This window comes from Lithobates pipiens, unplaced genomic scaffold, assembly GCF_037356315.1.
Source record: "Lithobates pipiens isolate NorthernLeopardFrog02 unplaced genomic scaffold, aLitPip1_a1.2 Scaffold_28, whole genome shotgun sequence".
In the NCBI taxonomy this organism is placed as follows: Eukaryota; Metazoa; Chordata; class Amphibia; order Anura; family Ranidae; genus Lithobates; species Lithobates pipiens.
In genome coordinates this window covers 207,792,715-207,816,041 of record NW_027507789.1, presented here as the reverse complement: position 1 = coordinate 207,816,041, position 23,327 = coordinate 207,792,715, and the positions used below count along the sequence as shown (strand labels likewise).

Sequence of the window (23,327 nt, the reverse complement as noted above, 5' to 3'; positions counted from 1 at the left end):
TTGGGGGTCAGTGGCAAGAATGACCCTTACATTGGGGGTCAGTGGCAAGAATGACCCTTACATTGGGGGTCAGTGGCAAGAATGACCCTTACATTGGGGGTCAGTGGCAAGAATGACCCTTACATTGGGGGTCAGTGGCAAGAATGACCCTTACATTGGGGGTCAGTGGCAAGAACGCCCCTTACATTGGAGGTCAGTGGCAAGAACGCCCCTTACATTGGAGGTCAGTGGCAAGAACGCCCCTTACATTGGGGGTCAGTGGCAAGAACGCCCCTTACATTGGGGGTCAGTGGCAAGAACGCCCCTTACATTGGGGGTCAGTGGCAAGAACGCCCCCTACATTGGGGGTCAGTGGCAAGAACGCCCCTTACATTGGGGTTCAGTGGCAAGAACGCCCCTTACATTGGGGGTCAGTGACAAGAACGCCCCTTACATTGGGGGTCAGTGGCAAGAACGCCCCTTACATTGGGGGTCAGTGGCAAGAACGCCCCTTACATTGGGGGTCAGTGGCAAGAACGCCCCTTACATTGGGGGTCAGTGGCAAGAACGCCCCTTACATTGGGGGTCAGTGGCAAGAACGCCCCTTACATTGGGGGTCAGTGGCAAGAACGCCCCTTACATTGGGGGTCAGTGGCAAGAACGCCCCTTACATTGGGGGTCAGTGGCAAGAACGCCCCTTACATTGGGGGTCAGTGGCAAGAACGCCCCTTACATTGGGGGTCAGTGGCAAGAACGCCCCTTACATTGGGGGTCAGTGGCAAGAACGCCCCTTACATTGGAGGCCAGTGGCAAGAACGCCCCTTACATTGGAGGCCAGTGGCAAGAATGCCACTTACAGGCAGCTAAAATTATCAGTGTTGTAGGCCCCAGAACTGCAGACATCAAATGGAAGGTGAAGGAGCTCCTAGCAACCTCTACAAGAACCTTAGGGTTCCAATGTCTGCTTGATAATGGTTGGTTTAAAGGCACACCTTTTTTTTATTTTTTATTTTTTTCTACAGTACGGTCGTGGCCAGAAGTTTTCAGAATGATACAAATATTAAATTTTCACAAAGTCTGCTGCCTCTGTTTTTAGATCTTCTTTTTTTTTTTTTGTCAGATTAACGTTACTATGGTATACTGAAGTATAATTACACGCATTCCATAAGTGTCAAAGGCTCTTATTGACAGTTGCATTAAGTTGATGCAAAGAGTCAATATTTGCAGTGTTGACCCCCCCCCCTTTTTTTTTTTTTTCAAGAACTGTGCAATTCTCCCTGCCATGCTGTCCATCAAATTATGGACCACATCCTGACTGATGGCATGCCATTCTTGCATAATAAATGTTTGGAGTTTGTCATAATTTGAGGGGGGGGGGGGATTTGTTCACCCACCTCTTGAGGATTGACCACAAGTTCTCAATGGGATTAAAGTCTGATGGTCCTGGCACTTGCTGGATTTTCTTGGGTGCCCTGAAGCCTTCTGCACAGCAATTGGATCTCTCCTTGAAGTTCTTAAAGGTCCCATAAATGGTTGATTTAGGTGCAATCTTAGTAGCAGCAATATACTTGCCTGTCAATCCTTTTTGTGCAAAGCAATGATGACTGCACGTGTTTCCTTACAGGTAACCATAGTGAACAGAGAAAAAAACACTGATTTCAAGCACCACCCTCCTATTAAAGATTCCAGTCTGTTCTGACTCAATCAGCATTACAGAGTGATTTCCAGCCTTGTCCTCAACACTGACACCTGTGTTAACGAGAGAATCACTGACCTGATGTCAACTGGTCCTTTTTTTTGCAGGGCTGTTCTGCAGTGGAAATGTTTTTTTTGGGGATTAAAGTGACGGCAGAAGGTTTTTTATTTTAATGCATTAAGATAAAAAAACACTCTGTGGGCAGCAGCCCCCCTAATATTTACCTGAGCCCCATCTCGAACTAGCGTTGTTGTGCAAGTGCCTCGGCCACCTGGGACTCTCCCTCCTGATTGGCTGAGACACAGCAACGGTGCCGTTGGCCCCTGCTGCTGTCAATCAAAGTTAGCTAATTAGGAGAGGGGGCCGGGCTGAACCGCAGCTAATGCTCAGGTGCCCAACACGCTGTGCCCACATAGCAAGCCACTTGCTGTGGAGGTACTCAACAGGAGGGAGCGGCCTAGAGAGTCGGCGAGGGACCTGAGAAGAGGAGGATCGGGACTGCTCTGTGCAAAACCAATACACAGAGCAGGTAAATATGACATGTTTGTTATTAAAAAAAAAAAAAATGAGACTTTTTAAGTTAATTTTCATGGCAAAGGGGGACTTTGCAATTCATCTGATCACCCTTCATAACATTTTGGAGTGTATGCAAATTGCCATCCTAAAAACTGAAGCAGTAGACTTTGTGAAAATTAATATTTGTGTCCTTCTCAAAACTTTTGGCGACGGCTGTAGAATGGAAGAAATAAACGTGGATCATTATCTCAGCAACTGAAGTTTGTGGGTTGCAACTCATGGCTAAGAAAATGGTAAAGATGGCAAGAGAATGGCTTCACAAGAGACGGAATCATAGGCAAGGAGTACAAATTATATATATATATATATATATATATATATATATATATATATATAATCTCTTTTATGTTTAAAAAGCAGTTAGCAAGTGTCTCAGAAAGCATTGAGAGCAGAGGATCAGGATGACAGACAGACCACTAGCATTATATGAAGAGGAGGTCAGCAGTGGTGCCCAGGTATTTTCATAACGGGTTTTCTAACTTGCTAAAAAATGGTAGATAACAAATCTTTAAATTGCTGATTTGCAGCGCTTTTCCTTTCCATAAATTGTTTTCTTTGCTTGTAATGTGCCTCTGAATTTGCTAGAAAATATGCCTACATCTCCCGGAAGAAAATGTACATAAAAGCACAGAAAAATGAAAAGCAAAGTATGGCTTTAAAACAAAAAAAAATCCCCGTTCTACTCGCTTTGATTGCTGCAGTACTAATCCCAGCTACATCTGTCCCCTGCTGCCTTGAAGACCGAGAACTGAGCGATCAAACACTGCATGGTTTCTCTGTCTTTCAATCCCCGGCTCTCCACCCCTTCAGGGCTCACTGGAGTGAGGGCTGTGGAGGGGGCAGGAGCGGCTGGCTCAGGCACTCATAAGCTCGCTAAAGCTGGGTACACGCTATTATTATTTTTTTTTCGTTCAACCCCACGGGTTGAATTTTAAAAAAAAACTGTCAGGGCCGCTGTACTAACCATGTGAGGTTAGTTCAGTAATCTCCCTCGCTGAGCTGTTGTGTTCTGACAGGGGGACGGCCTACCCGCCAGAACACTCAGATCAGCGCTCTCTGACATTGACTGAAAGCGCTGATCGGGAGTCGGAACGGCTGCTGGTTTTCCAGCTCTTTCGCCCCTCCACTCACATTTCCACATAAGCGTCTGTGTGTAGTTTCTCGGAAAGGAGGGAAGGGGAATACTATAAATTGTGACTTGAGTGACAGCTCGGAGTATGCTGAGATCACATCCAAGATGGCGGTGCCCAGCGGCAGTCTCAGGGCTTTTGGATGTCTACACAAGGGAGGCTTTTACAAAACCTTTAAATACACATATCGCTTATGGAAAGATTGCTGTTGAAATAATTAATCTAGTGCCAGGATCTCTTTAATAGATTTGTTTTGATTTTGCTATTAACGTTTATGCATCCTCTTCCTTTGCAGTTTTGTTAAGAACTCTACAAGTGGCCTGTCTCATCATCTTCTTCCTCCCTACACTGCGCCGCATGCAAAGACGCCAATTCCACACCAAGCCTGCCATTATTGTTATATATACTTATATATAGAACTATATATATATCTTCTTTTTTTCTTTTTTTTTCTTTTTATTTTTTTATTACTTGTTTTTCCATTGGTGGAGAAAACACGTGATTATGTTGAAGGGCTTGATTTGCTGTTTGCATTCCATGAAGAGGACCTGTGGCAAACTGGGGTTTGCCACTTTGTAAAATTACTACCTGATTGTATAAAGTAAAGTTGACATTTTTGTCTCGACCTTGTCTTAATCTGTACATACAAATCCTTTGCTTCCTGCTCCACACAATGGTTGTGCCTCACTACTATTCTTGTAGTTCACAGGACAAACTGGACCCACTTCTTCTTCACGTCTTCTATGGTGCTTGGGCTGTCCTCAATGGTGAGCGGCTCTATGTATGATTGTATGGGGTGCAATGGTAATGCCCCCTGGGGAAGAGGGGGAACCATGATGCCTGTACTCTTATGGGTTTGGTTATACTGGGTGTGAAAGACTGAGGACATCTAGTGGTTAAAAAAGAATATTAAAAACGAAAAACGCTAGCCTGAAGTTGGAGCAAACCTTTTGCAAGAGTCATGTGGGGGACTGTCATTACCAACCCTCCTTTTTCTCTTTTGAGTTAGGCTGGGTTCACTCGTGTGCGGTTTGGAGTGTGGTGCGGTTTTGTTCACCGGTTCAGGTGCAAATTTTTACTTGAGTTTGCACCTAAACCGAACCCAAAACCCTTTTTAGGAACTGGCCGCGGCTGCCCCAGGCACGTGTGGACAGGCTCCATTGAAAGCCTGTCCGATTCACATGTTATGCAAATCGGATGTGGTTAAAGTGGAGTTCACCCATAAGTGGAACTTCTGCTAATTTCTCTCCAGAGGGAGGAGTGGATACCTGTCTTTGACAGGTACCCTGTCCTCACTTCTGGGAGTCTGGGCCATGGCACATTATGTCAGCAGCTTGGCTCCCTCTTCCTTCCCCCACTGTGGGGCCAGTAGTAGAGTGCAGCGGTGCCTCGCTCATGCGCAGTAGGGACCCAGCATGAAGCTGTAATACTACACTGCTGGTTTCCCTTACCCACAAGGGAGGCGGCAGCACCCGACAGCTAATGGAAGCCGACATCTCTGTACTCCAGGACAGGTAAGTGTCCTATTATTAAAAGTCAGATGCTGCTGGCTTTTAAAGGGGTTGTAAAGGTAAAAGTTTTTCGCTTATATTCACCGACCGACACAGCTCCTCTCTGTAACTAAATGGGTTTGTTAGCCTGCCACTAGGAGAACTAGGCAAAATTGTAACACAATACACAGAACTTTCAGTACCCACCTCACCTCTCTTCTCTTCTCTCGTCCCTATCCCCCCCGGAGGGGGGGCAAGCTGAATGTGCTGCGGGCGGTGTATGGGGATCGCTGGGTCTCTCACCTGTAGGGTGTCTGTGCGGCTAGTGATGGTCCTGGTCCCAGTGTGGGGGGTCCCAAAAGGTGTATGTGGAGGTATTTTTTATTTCTTTTTCCAATATAATTTTTATTAGATAGATAATTTCAGGAACAAAAATCAGTACAATACAGCAGTACAATAAACAGATTGTGAGAATACGTTTTTGTACATACATTAAACATATCACAATAGCACTCCGTATATTGCCATCATAGCCTTATACACTGTTCAGAAGCTTGAGTCCAAGAGAAAAGAAAACTAGTTCAAATCCTATGACATTGTTCTAATAACCCATAATACAGCCTTCCTACCGATGAGGACTGAATATAGCTTAGATATGGGAGGACAAGAGCGAATTCTGCTTGGAAAGTATTGTATAACTATATTATGCGCGACTTCCTCTGTGAAAGTGCAAAGTTAGATATTCCCAACCCGACCTCTGCACCCCTTACGGGAGCTTGCTGTACAGAGGGATAAGGGATATATCCATTCGAGTAACATGTTACAGTCTGAGCTATAGTAAGAGTTCCTAAGTGCTCCTATACGATAATGTCACGCACATTTTCATCCCAGATCAGTCGCCTGATATAGAAGTTCCCTTAGATGCTCGAATATATGAATTCAGACCCTAAAAAATGCAGTCCCAGATTGATAACCAGAAATGCATTTCCCAGTGTGTGTGTATATATATATATATATAATATATAATTTTTTATTTTTTTCTAAATACTGAAAAATACAACCTCAATAGGAGGCCAAGGGTAGGAGAAGCTCAACTTATTCGGATATGATCACTGAATTTGCGGTGAGGTTCTAAAGTGTATCCAACACATCCATAGTGTGGTGTACTTAGAAGGGGTATCGTGAGCCTGATGAATTAATTGTTCCATCTCAGAAATCTTTTCTACCCGTGCAACCCAGTCTGCCACCGTTGGAGGTGTTGTAGATCTCCAGAAAAGTGGGACACGTTGTTTAGCTGCATTTAACAGATGCGGTATGATCGTGTTCTTGAAACTTGTGTATGGTGTGGAAGCATAATTAAGTAGAAATTGTGTCGGCGTGAAGTCGAGCGTTCTAGAAGAGATTTCTGAGATTATTTTGTGAATTTTTTTCCCAAAAAGATTTAATTAGCGTACACTCCCACCAAAATGTGTAGAATTGTTCCCGCTTCACAACCGCATCGCCAACATAGTGGAGAAACTGAGGGAAAGAACTTATGTAAAATGTCCGGTGTTCGGTACCATCTCGCATAAATTTTATACAAATTTTCTTGAGCAGATACATTAACCGAGTTCTTATGGATATTACGAAAGATTATTTCCCACTCCCCGTTCGTGAGATCTATGTTTAAGTCTCTTTCCCAGTTGCGCACCGCTAGCAGGTCTTTGGGGTTGTGGTCTCTAAACAGTAGTGAGTATACCTCTGAAATGAGATGTCTGAGCGGTGGTGTACCCGCACATAAAGTTTCGAATGGATTCGGATTTCTACTCCAATGTGATAAGTGAACGGCACTATGAAAGAAGTGTCTAAGTTGCAAAAATTTAAAGAATGGAATATCATGGTCAGGGAGGGACGCACACATCTCTCGAAATGAGAGGATGTTGCCATTTTTAACTAGTAGTGAGGCTCTCAAGATCTGCCTGGAGGAATCTCCCGACATATCTCGCAGGGATAGCCCCGGTGTAAAATCTGGATTGTCAGTCAATGGAGTCATCGGGCCTGGGGATGGATTCCACTGCATTTGTGTAGCTATGTCTCTAAACACTCGTAAAGATGCTCCTGTCAGCGGGTGCGTGGAATACGTTTTTGGTACGTTTCTTACTGAGATCCATGGCAAGTGTGCCACTGGCATGGAGTCGAATGAGCCCTCTAAATGTATCCAATCTTTCGAATCTTTGTGTACGTGCCAGTCGATAATTCTTGTGAGGTGGCATGCTGAGTGATATCTACGAATGTCTGGTAAACTAAGACCCCCTAGAGCAGTGATGGCGAACCTTGGCACCCCAGATGTTTTGGAACTACATTTCCCATGATGCTCATGCATTCTTCAGTGTGGTTGAGCATCATGGGAAATGTAGTTCAAAAACATCTGGGGTGCCAAGGTTCGCCATCACTGCCCTAGAGCTTTAGGTAGTACCAACGTGTCCCAGCTTATTCTCAGGGATTTCGAGGCCCAAATAAAATTCCTGCATAACCTTTTAAATGCTATGAAGAATGATGCAGGAAGTTTAATCGGCACAGTTTGCATTAGGTATAAAATGCGAGGTAGAATATTCATTTTTATAATGGCTATACGACCAAACCAGGAGAATTTGCCATTCGTCCAGTTGTTAAGATCACTTTGTAGGGACTGTACGATCGGTTTGTAGTTTAAGTCGTAAAGATTATCCAAAGAGGCTGGTAATTGGATACCTAGGTATGTGAGTGCTTTGGGTTCCCAGCTAAATGGAAAATTCAGCTTACATAGATCTACTGTAGACGAGGGAAGGGAAATGTTAAGAGCTTTTGATTTTGAGAAATTAATTTTGCAGGTTGGATAGTTTGTTGAAAAGTGTGAAATCTTTTAATATGTTTGGTAATGTAATTATCGGGTCTGAGAGGAACAGAAGGATATCATTGGCATATGCCGCTATTTTATATTGTTTATGTCCTATATTGATGCCTTTTATATTAGCATTCTCTCTACGTTTTCGTAGGAGGGGTTCGAGGGTAAGAATGAAAATTAGCGGCGATAGTGGGCAATCCTGACGAGTTCCGTTCGACACGAAGAAGGCGTCCGACAGGCAACCTTACTTTTGCTGTGGGGAAGGAATATAATGTCGCTACCATCTCTCGGAAGTGTTGTGGGAACCCCAACATTTGTAACGTAACGGATAAATAGTCCCAGGCCACCTTGTTGAACGCCTTCTCCGTGTCCAACGATAGAAAAAAACCTTTTTGTTGTGTCTGATTGGCAAGCCAGTGTTGGATATGTAGTGCTTTTATAGTATTGTCCCTAGCCTCTCTGCCAGGGACAAAACCGACTTGGTCCAGGGTTATTATTTGTGGGAGAATCATAAGGAGACGGTTGGCTGTGGAGGTATTTTTGCTGGTTGAAGGCAGCGGTGTTCTGGATTTTTCTTGTCACTGCATGGCGCTGTCTGGCGGCCATTTTGGCTGAGGGCAGAGCAGGTTCCCCTTGTGAGCCTCAGCGGCCATTTTCAATGCGATTTTCCTATTAGTTGCACTGGCGGCCATTTTTTTTGAAGCCCGAGCGCTCTTTTCACTGCAGTTCTCTTGTGGCAGCATGCCATTTGCTATCACATGCTGTTTCCTGTGTCCACTGTGTGTACAGGACGCTGGATGGCCATTCCCTTAACACTGGTGCAAGCTCTGCAGATCGTTTCACCGCTCTTTTCTACAGCTGCTGCCGACACAGTTTCTTCACTCTGCAACTGGGTAACCTCCTGGGGACTACAGGCATGGCCATTAACCATCACAGAACGCCCCAGGGCGGTGAGTCCGGTGCTAGGAACCCCCCCAAAAACATGGCGGTGCATTACCCCTTTGAGGAAAGCCTTCTCAAAAAGTGGTCGGCTCCTCCAGTCGTGGACCCCCCAGTATCTAGGTTAAATAAAGTAACCACGATCCTGGTAGAGGGGACTCCTGCATTCAAGGATCCCATGGACAGGAAGGCCGAGGCAGTGGCTCGTTCCTTGTTTACGGTTGCGGGGTCAGCCGTGCGACCTGTACTGGCATCCGCACTGGTGTCGCAGCCCTGAATACTCTCCCTCTATTATCCAGGGCTTCAGTGTCAGCTGTGGTGCTGAGGCGCCTAATTTGTTTGAAATGCTGGTCTGCTGACCAGGCATCCAAGAAAGCCCTGACGGATCTTCCCTTCCTTGGTGACCGGCTCTTTGGAGCCTCGTTAGATGACATTATTAAAAAATGCCACTGGTGGTAAGAGTACGCTACTCCCACAGGCCAGGAAGGCTAAAGCCCCATACACACGATCAGTTTTTCTGCTGAGTTTTTCCTTCACATTTACCAAAACCATATAATATGAGGTCAAACCTTAGGAGTTTCAATGTGTATGCAATCAGGTAGGCCCTTCTACTACATGGTTTTGGTAAACCTGAAGGAAAAACTCAGCAGAAAAACTGATAGTGTGTATGGGGCTTAAGGAGCCACGCCGCAAGGGCCCTCTTTTTCTGCTCACAGGCGGCTTTTTTGTCCGCCCGATGCTTCGACAAAATGTTCCCAGCCCGACAGGACGTCCACGGAGGAACTGAGGAACCGGAGTCTGTCGGACTCAGTGATTCCAACGATGTTGAGGGCGCGGAAATCTTCTTCATGGAAGATATACCATCGTACCTGGAAGGCCTACATCTCCATGTGTGAGGATAATGGGTGGCATCCGCGCTCCTTTTCTATATCCAGGATGCTGCTGTTTCTTCAGCAGGGTGTAGACCAGAAGCTGGGGTTGAGCACCATTTAAGGGGCAAATTTCAGCTATGGCTGTCTTTTTCCAGCAACCCCTGGCATCTCATTCATTAGGGGGTACGACATGTAGTCCCTCTGGTGCGCCCACCATTACCTCCATGGGATTTGAACCTGGTGTTGTCGGCACTTCAAAAGCCTCCGTTTGAGAATATCAGGGAGATTCCCTTGTTGACCCTTTCACAGAAGGTGGTTTTCCTAGTGGCCATAACATCGGCCAGGAGGGTTTCGGAGTTGGCGGCCTTGTCCTGCAAGTCGCCTTATCTGGTCATCCACAGGGATAAGGTGGTGTTGCATCTGCAACCGTCCTTCCTACCTAAAGGTGGTCTTGGCCTTTCATATCAATGAGGACATTGTATTACCATCATTGTGTCCTAAGCCGAAGCACCCCAAAGAGGTGGTCCTTCACGCTCTCTATGTGGTTAGGGCTCTAAAAGTGTATTTGTCTGCCACAGCTCCCTTTCGAAAGTCAGACTCGCTGTTTGTCTCTGTGGCTGGTCCAAAGAAGGGTATGGCGGTCTCGTCTGCCACCATTTCTAGGTGGATCAGACAGATTGTAGTACAAGCCTACACCTTGAAGGGGCAGGTGCCCCCCTTTCCGGTCATGGCCCACTCTACAAGGGCAATCGGAATGTCTTGGGCCTTCCGACACCAAGCGTCTGTCGCTCAGGTGTGTAAGGCGGTGACCTGGTCGTCTGCCCATACGTTTACCAAGTTCTACAAGGTAGACATCAGTGCATCGGCTGATGTCTGCTTTGGCCACAAAGTTTTACAGGCGGCCGTGTAGTTGCAATTGAGTTTTTTTTTCCTGGTTTTTCGAACGCACTATTGTTTGTTAATGTTCTGTTGCATTACTTCTGCATAAAGTTTGCGGTGTTGGGGATCACTCCTGTTGAGAATGCCCGGTTATGGCGGTGTGTTTTTCCATACATTGTGGTTTTTCCTGGGTTTATTTTCACTAGATCCCACTTCCCATGGTGGATGAAGTTTTAATGCTGTTTTTTCCCCACCCCTCGTTTGGCACTGCTTGGGGACGTCCCATTTAGTTAGAGAGGAGCTGTGTTGGTCGGTGAATAGAAGAGAAAATAGGATTTTTGTACTCACCGTTAAATCCTTTTTTTTTTTTGTAATTCACTGACCGACACAGCACCTACCCCTCCTTTTCTCTACGTTATACTGCTTGTTGACGTACTGAGTTTGCTGAGGTAGCAGGGTGGGTTGTTAGCACAGGGTCTCCCCTCCCCCCCCCCCCCCCCCCCCCGGGTGGTACTGAAAGTTCTGTGTATCGTGTTACAATTTTGCCTAGTTCTCCTAGTGGCAGGCTAACAAACCCATTTAGTTACAGAGAGGAGCTGTGTTGGTCAGTGAATTACAGAGAAAAGGATTTTACGGTGAGTACAAAAATCCTATTTTTCACCTTAATGCATTCTATGCATTAAGGTGAAAAAACATCTGACATTGCCAGCACCTCCAGCCCCCCCCCCCCCCCCTGTTTTACCTGACCCCCTCGAAAGTCCCGCGCTCGTCCCTGACATCCTCTTCGCCACTCAGCCTGGTCGTTGATTGGCTGGAGTGGATGGATTGAAAGCAGCGCAGCCATTGGCTCACGCTGCTGTCAATCACATCCAATGATGCGGCGCGCTGGGGGGCGGGGCCAAGTGATACAGTGAGCAGCTATAGTCGCCGGCTGTATCATGGGAGCGCGCCCGCAAGTGCTTCTCACCATGTGAGGAAGCTCGCATTAACGTGAGAAGTACTTGCGGGAGGAAGCAGAGACAGCCGCCTAGGGACCCCAGAAGAGCAGGTTCGGGGCCGCTCTGTGCAAAACGAGCTGCACAGTGGAGGTAAGTATAGCTTGTTTTGTTTTGTTTTTTAAATACCCTTTACAGCTCCTTTAATTTTTGCAGCAGTGGGGGACCGCCCGCTTTAAAAACACATCCGATTTGCATGTGTGTGAACTGTGCCTCAGGAGAGTCAGAAGATTTTGATTGTTAAAATATAAAAATGGAATTTTATGAAAAGATCTGCCACGCTGCCAGTCCTTTTATGTCCTGCATTAAAGGGTTACTCCACCCTAACCAAAAAGAGATGGTAGACTTTGTGACTGGTGTAAATTTATAAGTTTTCATCTGTTCCAACTGTACAGGTTCTTGAGTTAGCCAATGTACTCAGCGTTAAAGGTAAACGGATCGGCGGGCACACTTTTCCAGAGCAGTCTATGAAATACTTGCATGTACGTGACATTCCAGGACACGGTGGGGAGATAATATTAATTGGGCAAGGTGTTCTCTAATGGGTCTCTTTAATTTTTTTCCTACTTACCACTGCCAGATCATTGCTTGGTTCAGCTGCATTGAAAGGCTGTGGGGTGATGTCTATAGGTTCCAGTACTATTTAGATTTGATTGCTCTGAGGGCCTGCCTTACAGTACCATATGGAGGTGTAGTCCATAGCAACTAAATGACTTTCATGTAAAGTGCTTTTGTTGCCCCTAACAACCAATGAGATTCTTTTTCATCATTGTAGTGTCCGCACCTTCAAGAGTCTTATTGCCAAGAAAACAAGAACTTTAAAGCAGAACTTCATTAAAATAGTAAAGCCCCGTTGGTTTGCTCCCTTTCCCTAGAGTTACAGGGGTTTTTGGGGGGGGGGCTAGTATCCATTATTTAGTTTTAAATGGTACCCGGTCCCACTTCCACCCCCTCATCTCTTGCTGCCTCCTGGGGCACATCACATGTCCGAGGAGGCTGCAATACCGTTCATGAAGAGCCATGACAGCTTGTGCATGTGCAGTGGGGTTTCGGTTGTGGTTCCTCAGGAAGCCACCACTGGCTCCCATGTCCCAAGATGTGGGCAGCAGTAATAGGAATCGACATCACTGATCCCCAAGCACTGGTAAATATCAGATTTTTAAAAGTCAGCAGCTAAAGTATTAAAAAAAAAAACACTTGAAGTTTCTCTTTAAGTGATGCGTAATTCATATACCGATTTTTTTCGGTGCCAGCACGATACGGATATTTCGGCCACCTCTTTTGCCGATGGTTGATATTATGTGCCGATATTTTGTACATTTAAACTTTTCAAAAATAACAATTTTATGCACAAATTTGGTATAAACTGAACATGTTAATGTTTATTAAAATTAAACCTTAAGGGCTCGTTCTTCACACCATACTTGCATGACCTTGCTGTGGGTGGGTGACTGCTGGCTGGCCTCAGTGGCCTGGCACCTTGCTGTGGGTGGGTGGCTGGCTGCTACCTGGCCTGGCACCTTGCTGTGGGTGGCTGCTGGCTGGCCTCAGTGGCCTGGCACCTTGCTGTGGGTGGCTGCTGGCTGGCCTCAGTGGTCTGGCACCTTGCTGTGGGTGGCTGCTGGCTGGCTGGCCTCAGTGGCCTGGCACTTTGCTCTGGGTGGCTGGCTGCTACCTGGCCTGGCACCTTGCTGTGGGTGGCTGCTGGCTGGCCTCAGTGGCCTGGCACCTTGCTGTGGGTGGCTGCTGGCTGGCCTCAGTGGCCTGGCACCTTGCTGTGGGTGGCTGCTGGCTGGCCTCAGTGGTCTGGCACCTTGCTGTGGGTGGCTGCTGGCTGGCCTCAGTGGTCTGGCACCTTGCTGTGGGTGGCTGCTGGCTGGCTGGCCTCAGTGGCCTGGCACTTTGCTCTGGGTGGCTGGCTGCTACCTGGCCTGGCACCTTGCTGTGGGTGGCTGCTGGCTGGCCTCAGTGGTCTGGTACCTTGCTGTGGGTGGCTGCTAGCTGGCCTCAGTGGCCTGGCACTATGCTCTGGGTGGCTGGCTGGCTGGCGTGTCCGTCCGAGTGTCGAGGTGAGAGAGGCCTGTCGGACTCAGAACGTTAAGCCCAGTCAATGGAGGCATAATGACTGCGCATGCCCCTACGCACTGAGTCTGCAGTCTTCTAGGCCCCAAAAAGATGTCCGTGGCTCACGGAGATTAATATTGGTAATATCGGTATATTTTGTGACCGATACAGATTTTGCAGAAAATGCTGATATCAGCCTGCAATAATCATCCTTCGGGATAATCGGTTGATCCCTAACATAAACAATCCCAGCTTTGTGCTGGCTAATCTCAGTCACTGGCTTCAGGGATGTCAGGATCCCAGGAGTCATGTTGGCGACGCTGACAGAAAGGAATCTTGGGTTGTGTGATGTGTCCTTTACTCTGCTAGGCATCTCCTGCCAAGGACAGCAAGGAGGAAAGTTGTCTTTATGTCATTACTGGTAAGTAGTATGGTGGAAATAGCTCTGTTCTGGTGGTCATATTTTCTGGTACATCGTTCTTGGTCCCGTATGAGCAGGTTCATTAGACAACTGTATGAAAAAGCCTTCAGTCCACTTTTCCTTGTACTAAAGAGTAATTAAAGGCAAGACTTTTTTTTTTCTCTGGATAGAGTAAAGGAGGGTTATGACCCCTGTCAGGTTCCCCCCCCCCCCCCCCCCCAATAGGGGAAATTTCCCTTTAGTTCCTGCCCTATAGCCAAAACAGAAAGTGAGAGGAAATCCCTCTGAAGTGGGGGAATCCCTGTGTGTCACCAGTGTCCCCATTGGAAGGTTTCCCCTTTATAAGTGTTCTGATGTCAGCCCATAATGTGTGAATTTTTTTTTTTTTTGTAATGATAAAAGTAATCAGAGCAAAGCAAGAGAGTGAGTCTTCCTAACAGCAATAAAAACTGACAGGTATTCTAATCTCTCTATATAAATGGAAGAAGCTTTGCCTTTAGGTTATACTTTTATTGGGAATGAATCCTGCAGTGTTGGTCTGATTCAAAGTCTCTGTTTGTATTGCGCCACCTTGTGGGCAATAGACAAAGTTGCACATCAATTTGACCTTACCTTTTTTTTTTTAAGTGGTGTGAGTTCCTCATTATTGTTAATGTGTAACTTCTGAGTTCTAATATGTCTCTGAGGGAGAGTGTGACCCCAGTGCTGAGCAGTGCCTGATCCCCTTGTTGGTTGAATACCGTTGGAAAGGTTTCAAGCCCCACTTCCTTTTCCCAGGAGCGGAGGGTGCAGCTACTATACAGCGCCTGGAACACCTTGGGAACTAAAAATGGAGAGTGCAAAATCTGGTGCAGCCATGCATAGTAACCAATCAGCTTCCAGGTTTTTTTTTTTTTTGTCCAAGCTTAATTGAAGAATCTGAAGTTAGAAGCTGATTGGCTACCATGCACAGCTGCAGTTTTAGTAAATCTCCCCCTGTGTGTGGGTAGGGTGGTAATAATTTTCACCATGTTGGATATATTGACGTACAACAACACCACATCTACTACCATTCCTGGTTAGTAACCCTTTGGGCCGGCTCTAAGAATAAGTAAATCTCCCTCTCATTATTAAGATCCCTTTCACACCGAGGCAGTTCTCGGGTGTTTTATCGCTAAAAATAGTGCAGGAAAAGCGCCTGAAAACTGCCTCCCATTCATTTGAATGAGTGTTTTCACACTGGGGTGGTGTGCGTGCCGGACGGTAGAAAAAGTCAGAGTCTTGCTATGCCTCATGGGACTTGTAGTTTTGCATAGTTATATAGTTAGTAAGGTTCAATAAAGACACCAGTCCATCCGGAGTGAGTGAGTGCCTACAATTGTCTCTATCCCTGTACATTACACACTCACATTGGTCCCTATCCTCAAGAAGCCCACAATTCAAGGTCCCCATTCATATACTAGAGTAAATTTTGGACAGAAGCCAATTAACCTACCTGCATGTCTTTGGAGTGTGGGAAGAAACCGGAGTACCCGGAGGAAACCCACGCAGGCACAGGGAGAACATGCAAACTCCAGGCAGGTCGTGTCGTGGGTGGGATTTGAACCAGTGACCCTTTTTACTGCTAGGTGAGAGTGCTACCCACTACACCACTGTGCTGCTGGAGGTCCGCTAATCGCATATCCCTGTGCTAAACGTTCTCACAGCAGATCCATAAATAAAAAATATCCTAGGTTTCACTTTTATCCCAGACCCATCAGCCAGAGCTGTGCTGTAGCTCAGGGGTTTTAGCAGCCAACTCCTGACCCAGTGGTGTTTTCAGAGTCATGGGTTCGAATCTTGGCTAATCTTTTTGCATTTGTGATGACTTTACACTCTTGAAATAGAAGAACGAACACACAAGTTCTTGAGCAGAGGCGAATAGCTCACCAGATAAGAGTGTTGACCCAGGGTACTATAGACCTGAGTTCGAATCCATAACAGTGCTGCAGACCCCCAAGGGCAAATACCTAAAAGCGCTGTGGACTCTGCACTCAAATCTCTGAGTGAAAGTCTGGAGGTCATGGACAACCCACCAGTCTGCTCCAGTCCCAGGTCCCCACAGGCCTGTAACATGTGTGGGCATCACATTAGGTTGTGGACACCTCTTCTCTTCGGTCCACAGTCTGTGAAAATCACTGCAACATATATAATTAGAAAGGGCTGCCCTTACTGGGGCAGCCCATTTCATTCAAAAAGTAAGGTTTTTTATTACCTGAGACCTCTAGATACAGTGGGGGGAAACCTGAAATATTTCCACCAACCATCCAGGGTTTCAAACACTGCCCAGTACCTGGGGCACACAAGGCTTTCCCTCAGAGGGATTTGAACTCAGGTCTCCAGCAGACCAGTCAGAGCTCTAACCCTCCAGGCTACCACCTAAGCTCATACATTGAGGTGCTGGTTCATCTACTTCAGAAATACAAGGCATGAACCAGTGAGGAAAAATACCCCCCAACTAGTTCAGAGTTCAATTCTCCAATACAACCACCAGAGTGCGCTAGTTCTCTGAACCATTTCATGGTAAGACCAAGACTCTGGATGTGCTTAGGATGAAAACATGAACCAGTAGGAGACATGAGACCATTATCAGGATTTAAACCACAGCCCTCAAAACTAGGAAGGGCCAACACTCCCAACTACTTAACATTAGTATTTTACTTTATCATGTTAGGTCTCCTTTAAGAGGCTGATAGTCTTCACTCCATCTTTTCTAGGATACCATCAATTTTGTTCCTATGAAACAACTACAACGTGCTCACCAATAATAATGAAAGGATTAGGTCCCCAGTACATCAGTCAGAGCTTTCATCTCTACCTGATGGTCTTATCTCAATTAAACCATGATTATTGTTCTATCAAAGAGATACAAGGGAACTGCAATTCAAAAGAGAGGTCACTGAAGGGAATAAGCCCTCTGGTGTCACATGAGTTTGCACTATCCTCTCAAAACGCATTGGAAATCATTCTTTTATTTTAAAAATAAAATTGAACCAATTAGAGAGGCTAATACCCCAAGTGATCAAACACAGGTCTCCGGCAAGTTCTCTGAGGTACCCCCCTTCGTCATAACTCTGGATCTTCTGATGGCCTCAAGGTGCAAAAAACAAGCCAACATCATTTTAAAGTCTAATAAATAGGTTTGAATTGTAACACAAATCACTGGAAATACCTTGAAGCACCAACAAAGTATAAGTCTGTTTTTGTGGGGGGGGGGGGGGGGGGGTTGAGCGATAATGCTATAGGAAAAAAAAAATTTCCTTACCCCTGACTCCCGTTTATAGTGCCTAGGCAAGGGTGACGATGCCATCCTTTTCCAGTGAGATCCCAGAGAGTGGGCAGCACCCAAAAGATGCTATTGCACGTTTTTGGAGCGTCTTTAGTAGTTGGTGATTCCCAGGATCTCGCCAAAAAGGATAGCAATGGCACCCCCTGCAGTGTAGGGCAGGCAAATGTACACAAAGGACACTTTATTAGGCACACCTTGCTAGTACCGGGTTGGACCCCCTTTTGCCTTCATGCTTCATGGCATATACGCAACAAGGTGTTGTCACCATGGAGCAAAATCTCTGAGGAATGTTTCCATGATAGCATCACACAGTTGCTTCAGATTTGGCGCCAGCACATCCATTGTTTTGAATCTTCCCTTCCACCACATCCCAAAGGTTCTCTATTGGATGAGATGTGGTGAGTGTGGAGGCCATTGGAGGACAGGGACCTCATTGTCCAGTGGTGAGATGATTGGAGCTTTGTGACATGGTGCATTATCCTGCTGGAAGGAGCCATCAGAAGATGGGGACACTAGTCATAAAGGGATGGACATGGTCAGCAACAATACTCAGGTAGGCCGTGACGTTAAAAAATGTTTTATTGGTACTAAGGGGCCCAAAGTGTGCCAAGAAAATATCCTCCGCACCATTACACCACCACCACCAGCCTGAACCGGTGATACAAGGCAGGATGGATCCATGCTTTCATGTTGTTTACACCAAATTCTGACCCGACCATCTGAATGTCACGGCTGAAATCCAGACTCATCAGACAAGGCAATGTTTTTCCAATCTTCTATTTTCCAATTTTGGTGACCCTGTGTGAATTGTAGCCTCAGTTTCCAGTTTTTAGCTGACAGGAGTGGCACCCGGTGTGGTCTTCTGCTGCTGTAGCCCATCTGCTTTAAGGTTGGATGTGTAGTGTGTTCAGAGATGGTATTCTGTACACCTTTGAGGTAACAAGTGCTTATTTGAGTTACTGTTGTCTTTCTATCACCTGGAACCAGTCTGCCCATTCTCCTCTGACCTCAGCAAGGTATTTTCCTCCACACAACCACTCACTGGATATTTTATATTTCTTGGACCATTCTCTGTAAACCTCAAAGATGGTTGTGTGTGAAGACTCCAGTAGATCAGCAGTTTTTGAAATACTCAGACCAGCCCGTCTGGCACCAACAACCATGCCATGTTCAGTGTTACTTAAATCCCCTTTCTTTCCCATTCTGATACCCAGTTTGAACTTCCGCAAGTTGTCTTCACCACATCTAGATACCTAAATGCATTGAGTTTCTGCCATGTGATTGGCTGATTAGCAATTTGTGTTACCAACCCATTAAACAGGTGTACCCAATACAGTGGGGGTGATTTACTAGATCTGGAGAGTGCATAATCGGGAGCAGCTCTGCATAGACACCAATCAGCTTCCAGGTTTTATTGCCAAGACTTAATCGAAGAAGCTGATTGGCTCAGCTGCACCAGACTTGGCACCCTCCAGTTTTAGTAAATCAAACTCAATATTTTTTTTTCCCCCACTTTTCTACATCTTCTTCTTATTGGAGGAGAGGGACAGTGAAGTGCAAAGCCCACCTTCATTTTCCATGCCAAAGCAGCCTATCATGATGCCACCTAGTCATGTCTTTGTTGGGGGAGGGTACATATTGTTGGGTCACACCAAATCAAACTGTTAGGTGACCAGCATTGCTTTAGGTAACAGTACTACACAGAAGGTAGGCTTTGGGATTGGAGCTGCAATACAGGCAATTGGCACAGGCCATTGCATCATGTGACCAGTACTTGGCTGGCATTTGGTGTCACCGAGTCCAAAAAAAAGTAGCCATGAAAAGTAAGTAAAGAGCTCAGCAGTCCTGTCATTCCTTTTCAGATCAAGCGCCATGGTTGCAACGAATGTCATCTTCCTGTAGCAGCCATTAGTCTTGGGAGAGCATGGGAATGAAGTGGGCGTGGCTAAGGGCACAAACTGACATCACAGCAACCAATTGGACACCTTTCTCCCCTGCTGGACTACAGAGCAGCTCCCACTCTCCATCACATAAGTGGCAGGTATTCTGTAGTCTGCATTACTTCTAAAACATGTGACTGTTCGGTATGTGGAAAGAACCCATAAACCATGAAGCTTTTTATAGAATGCCAATGGAGATTTATTTTATGACCAGTTTTGTTGTTTGCAAAGTTTTGTAATAAAATAGATCTAAACCCAACCCCTGACATCTCATAGAAGTGGGAACAGGTTAATGTAATTTTTTAAAAAGTGGTTTCCAAACTTTCAAAATCTGCAAATTCAATTGGAAGAATACCTGATGATCCTGCCATCAAAAATCTTTGTTCAGGTACTTCCTGTTGTAGGGTGACAACTGTCTCCCAGTTGTACTCCTGTGTTGTCACCCAATCAATTCAATCAGCTATGGTGACACACATTGCACAGGCATGGTCCACTGTGGTCAGTGTGTGGTGGGGGGGGGAGCCAGTCCAGGGTCCACTGCGGTCAGTATCGTGGGGGGGGGGGGGGGGGCAGTCCAGGGTCCACTGCGGTCAGTATCGTGGGGGGGGGCCAGTCCAGGGTCCATTGCAGTCAGTATTGTGGGGGGGGGGGCAGTCCAGGGTTCACTGCGGTCAGTATCGTGGGGGGGGGGCCAGTCCAGGGTCCACTGCGGTCAGTATCGTGGGGGGGGGCCAGTCCAGGGTCCATTGCAGTCAGTATCGTGTGGGGGGGGGGGGGGCGGGCAGTCCAGGGTTCACTGCGGTCAGTATCGTGGGGGGGGCCAGTCCAGGGTCCACTGCGGTCAGTATCGGGGGGGGGCCAGGCCAGGGTCCACTGCGGTCAGTATCGGGGGGGGGGGGGGGGGGGAGGTCTGTCCAGGATCCACTGCAGTCAGTATCGTGGGGGGGGGAGCGCCAGTCCAGGGTCCACTGCAGTCAGTATTGGGGGGAGCCAGTATAGGGTCCACTGCGGTCAGTATCGTGTGGGGGGGGGGGGGGAGCCAGTCCAGGGTCCACTGCGGTCAGTATTGAGGGAAGGGGGAGCCAGTCCAGAGCAATGATGTACCGCCAACGCTGCAGTGAGTGTGTGTGTGGCTGAGTAGTGGCTGAAGGAGATCAGCAGCGAAAACAAAATTAAGCACTTGACCTCCGGGAGGTTTTACCCCTCTTCATGACCAGGCAATTTTTTTTTGCCATTCGGCACTGCGCTACTTTAACTGGTAATTGCTCGGTCACGCAGCACTGTACCCAAATAACATTTAGATAATTTTTTCACATTAATAGAGCTTTCTTTTGGTGGTATTTTATCACCACTGGGTTTTTATTTATTTTTATTATATAAACGAAAAAAGACCACAAATTTTGAAAAAAACCTCCGATGTCCGTTTTAAAACATATCAAATTTCTTCTTAAATTTAGGCCAAAATGTATTCTGCTACATGTGCAAGTGCTGGGGGGCTGATCCTGCTAACACTGTGTTTTTGGGGACACTAATATAGTTCTGACTGATCAGGATACTGTTCCAGACAGACACTATACTAGTAATGGTGGGGATCAGCGACTTATTGACTGTGATAGTGTGGTGGGCAATCAGTGACTGGCGCTAACTGACACTGGCTGGGAGGGGTGCTAACTGATACTATCTGACACCGCTAGTGACACTAATACAGTGATAACACTGTCACTGTACTAATGACTGGCTGGGTGACGGGTGATCCGGAGGGCAAGCAAAGGGTAAAAGTGGTTCTAAAGGCTTTTTACCTTTATGCATTAATGCATACCTCCCAACATTTTCAGATGGGAATGAGGGACACCTACTTGCAAACGTATGTAGGCATAGGACACGCCCCCCTGACACACCCCCCCTTAAAGGAGAATTAACCCCAAACAAGGTTAATTAAATCCACAATGACTTTTTTTTGCCGCTCCTATTCTTTTATATTGGCTTTTAACATTTACAAATGCAGCAATTTAGAATTTGGATGAAAGGTTTAGCACGGGAAACACTTTTTGAAAGATAAAAACTATATAGACCAGAGCAAAATGAAGGACACATAAGGGGGAAAGAAGGACAGAGGGACATCGCTCCAAATCAGGGAAAGTTGGGAGCTATGATTAATGTAAAAAAAAAACAAAAAAAACCTCTGTAACAGAACTCCCCCCACCCCCAATATACTTACCCTCCCATTCCTGATCCAGCAATGTGCATGAGAGCAGCGGCTCTCCCCCTCCTCACTGGGAAGATTAACAGCAGCAGGAGCCATTGGTTCCTACTGCTGTCAATTAAATCCAGTGACAAGGGAGTGGCCGAGCTGTCCTGGGAGCGAGCCCGTGCAAAGTGCCCCCATAGGAAGCAGGTTCCTATGAGGGCAATCGTTGGAGGGGGAGCCAAGAGTGCAAGTGGGGGGACGCCAGAAGAAATGGATTGGGGCTGGTAGGAGATGTATTTCATTAGGAAAAAAAAAAGCTTTTATATCACTTTAAAGTGTTACTAAACCCAGCAGCCTGTATTCACTATATCTGGTCTCCCACAGTATGAATGGGGAGAAGGGATCTCACGGCTCCAGGAGCACACATGCAGGCTGTAAACTGTCTCTTCGGATGGGAAGCCACAGGTGCTGACTATTACCACTAGCAACAGGCGAATAACAAGCTCTGGACTGCCGCACTCTTCAGAAGACCACTTTCTTTTATTGGAAAATCACATCACAGCTCAACAAACACAGCAAACAAGGAAAAAGCTATGAATAAGCACTACAGCTAGTGCGAAACGTCAGCAATTTTTCCTTGTTCGTTGTGTTTGTTGAGCTGTGATGTGATTTTCCAATAAAAGAAAGTGGTCTTCTGAAGAGTGCGGCAGTCCAGAGCTTGTTTTTTTGGTCTCCCACAGTACACAGAACATGGAAATGTAGTTTCAGTAAATATAAACGGATAAATACCTTTTCTCATCAGCAGTATATAGCAGTCATGTGACTTCTATCTGTCTGGTTAAAGCTTGTAGGACAGGGATATGCAATTAGAGGAATGCCAGCTATTGCAGAACTACAAGTCCCATGATGCATAGCAAGACTCTGACAGTCACAAGCATGACACCCAGAGGCAGAGGCATGACGGGACTTGTAGTTTTGCAAGTCTGCTAATTGCATATCCCTATTGTAGGAGGAGTTTTCATTCTCCTCTGACTGGCCTATGAGGCTGAATGACCACTGACCCTCTGTCTGACAGTGCTGATTGGCCCTGTGCTGATCACATGCACCCGCTCTATAAAAAAAAAAAAAAAAAAAAAAAAAAAAAAACTAGCAATACACACAAATCTGAGCATGTGCAGAGTGACTTCACTAACACTTATCCGGAGATGTTTTGAGGACAATGCAAGAAGGGAAGGATCAGAGAAGATAGGATAAAACAGCCTTTTTACACAATGCAGAGGATTAACCACAGTGAGTATAACAAGCATGCTTGCATACACAGACTGATTTTACTGCTGTGGGTTTAGTAACACTTTAAAAGTGTTACTAAGCCCACAACAGTAAAATCTGTCTGTATATGCAGTAAACCATGCTTGTTATACTCACTGTGGAATTTAAGGGGTTAATCCTCCGCATTGTGTAAAAAGGCTCTTTGACACTATATGGACAGATCCTTCCCCCTCTGCACTGTCTAACTTGGCAATACAAGCAAGGGTAGCCACCCCCGGAACATGCTCAGTTTAGTTTCTATTGCTGGAGAGAACATTTTCTGTTTCAGTTGAACTGTTCGGTTCACATGATATTGACATCACACATGTGGGCGTGTATACAGGCTGTAGTGGAAATCTCCTCCTACCTGGAAACTGACCACTGGACAAACTGTGCAGTTTATCACTGACCGTGGTATACAGATCAGCAAAAAAGGTATATAGTGGCAGTATTTTAATGTAAAAAAAAGAAGACTTAGAAGCTGTGGGCACTGTGGGGTGTTAGGGTGTGGGTATTAGGGTTTCCCCTTGAAGAACAAGGTTAGCACTTCGGGATTGGAATAGGGACCTCCTCCAAAGGTCAGCAGGCGTGTCCCCAAAGGTCAAGAGGTGTGGCTGAACCACCCCCACCAAAGTGTTCCTCCTCCCCCAACTAAGTCGGGGAATGAACAAGTTGGGGAA

General features: G+C 46.2%; 1 protein-coding gene across 2 annotated transcripts in view; it reads left to right on the top strand.

Moving 5' to 3' along the window:
- TCEA2 (transcription elongation factor A2) overlaps nt 1–4,006 on the top strand; it is a 30,570-nt gene extending 26,564 nt beyond the window's left edge. For both annotated transcript variants that reach the window (XM_077460385.1, XM_077460386.1), the window contains exon 10: nt 3,677–4,006. In XM_077460385.1, coding sequence (XP_077316511.1) covers nt 3,677–3,685 — 9 coding nt within the window. In that variant the 3' untranslated portion in view covers nt 3,686–4,006. The remainder of the gene's footprint in view (nt 1–3,676) is intronic.
- Nucleotides 4,007–23,327: the final 19,321 nt, after the last annotated feature.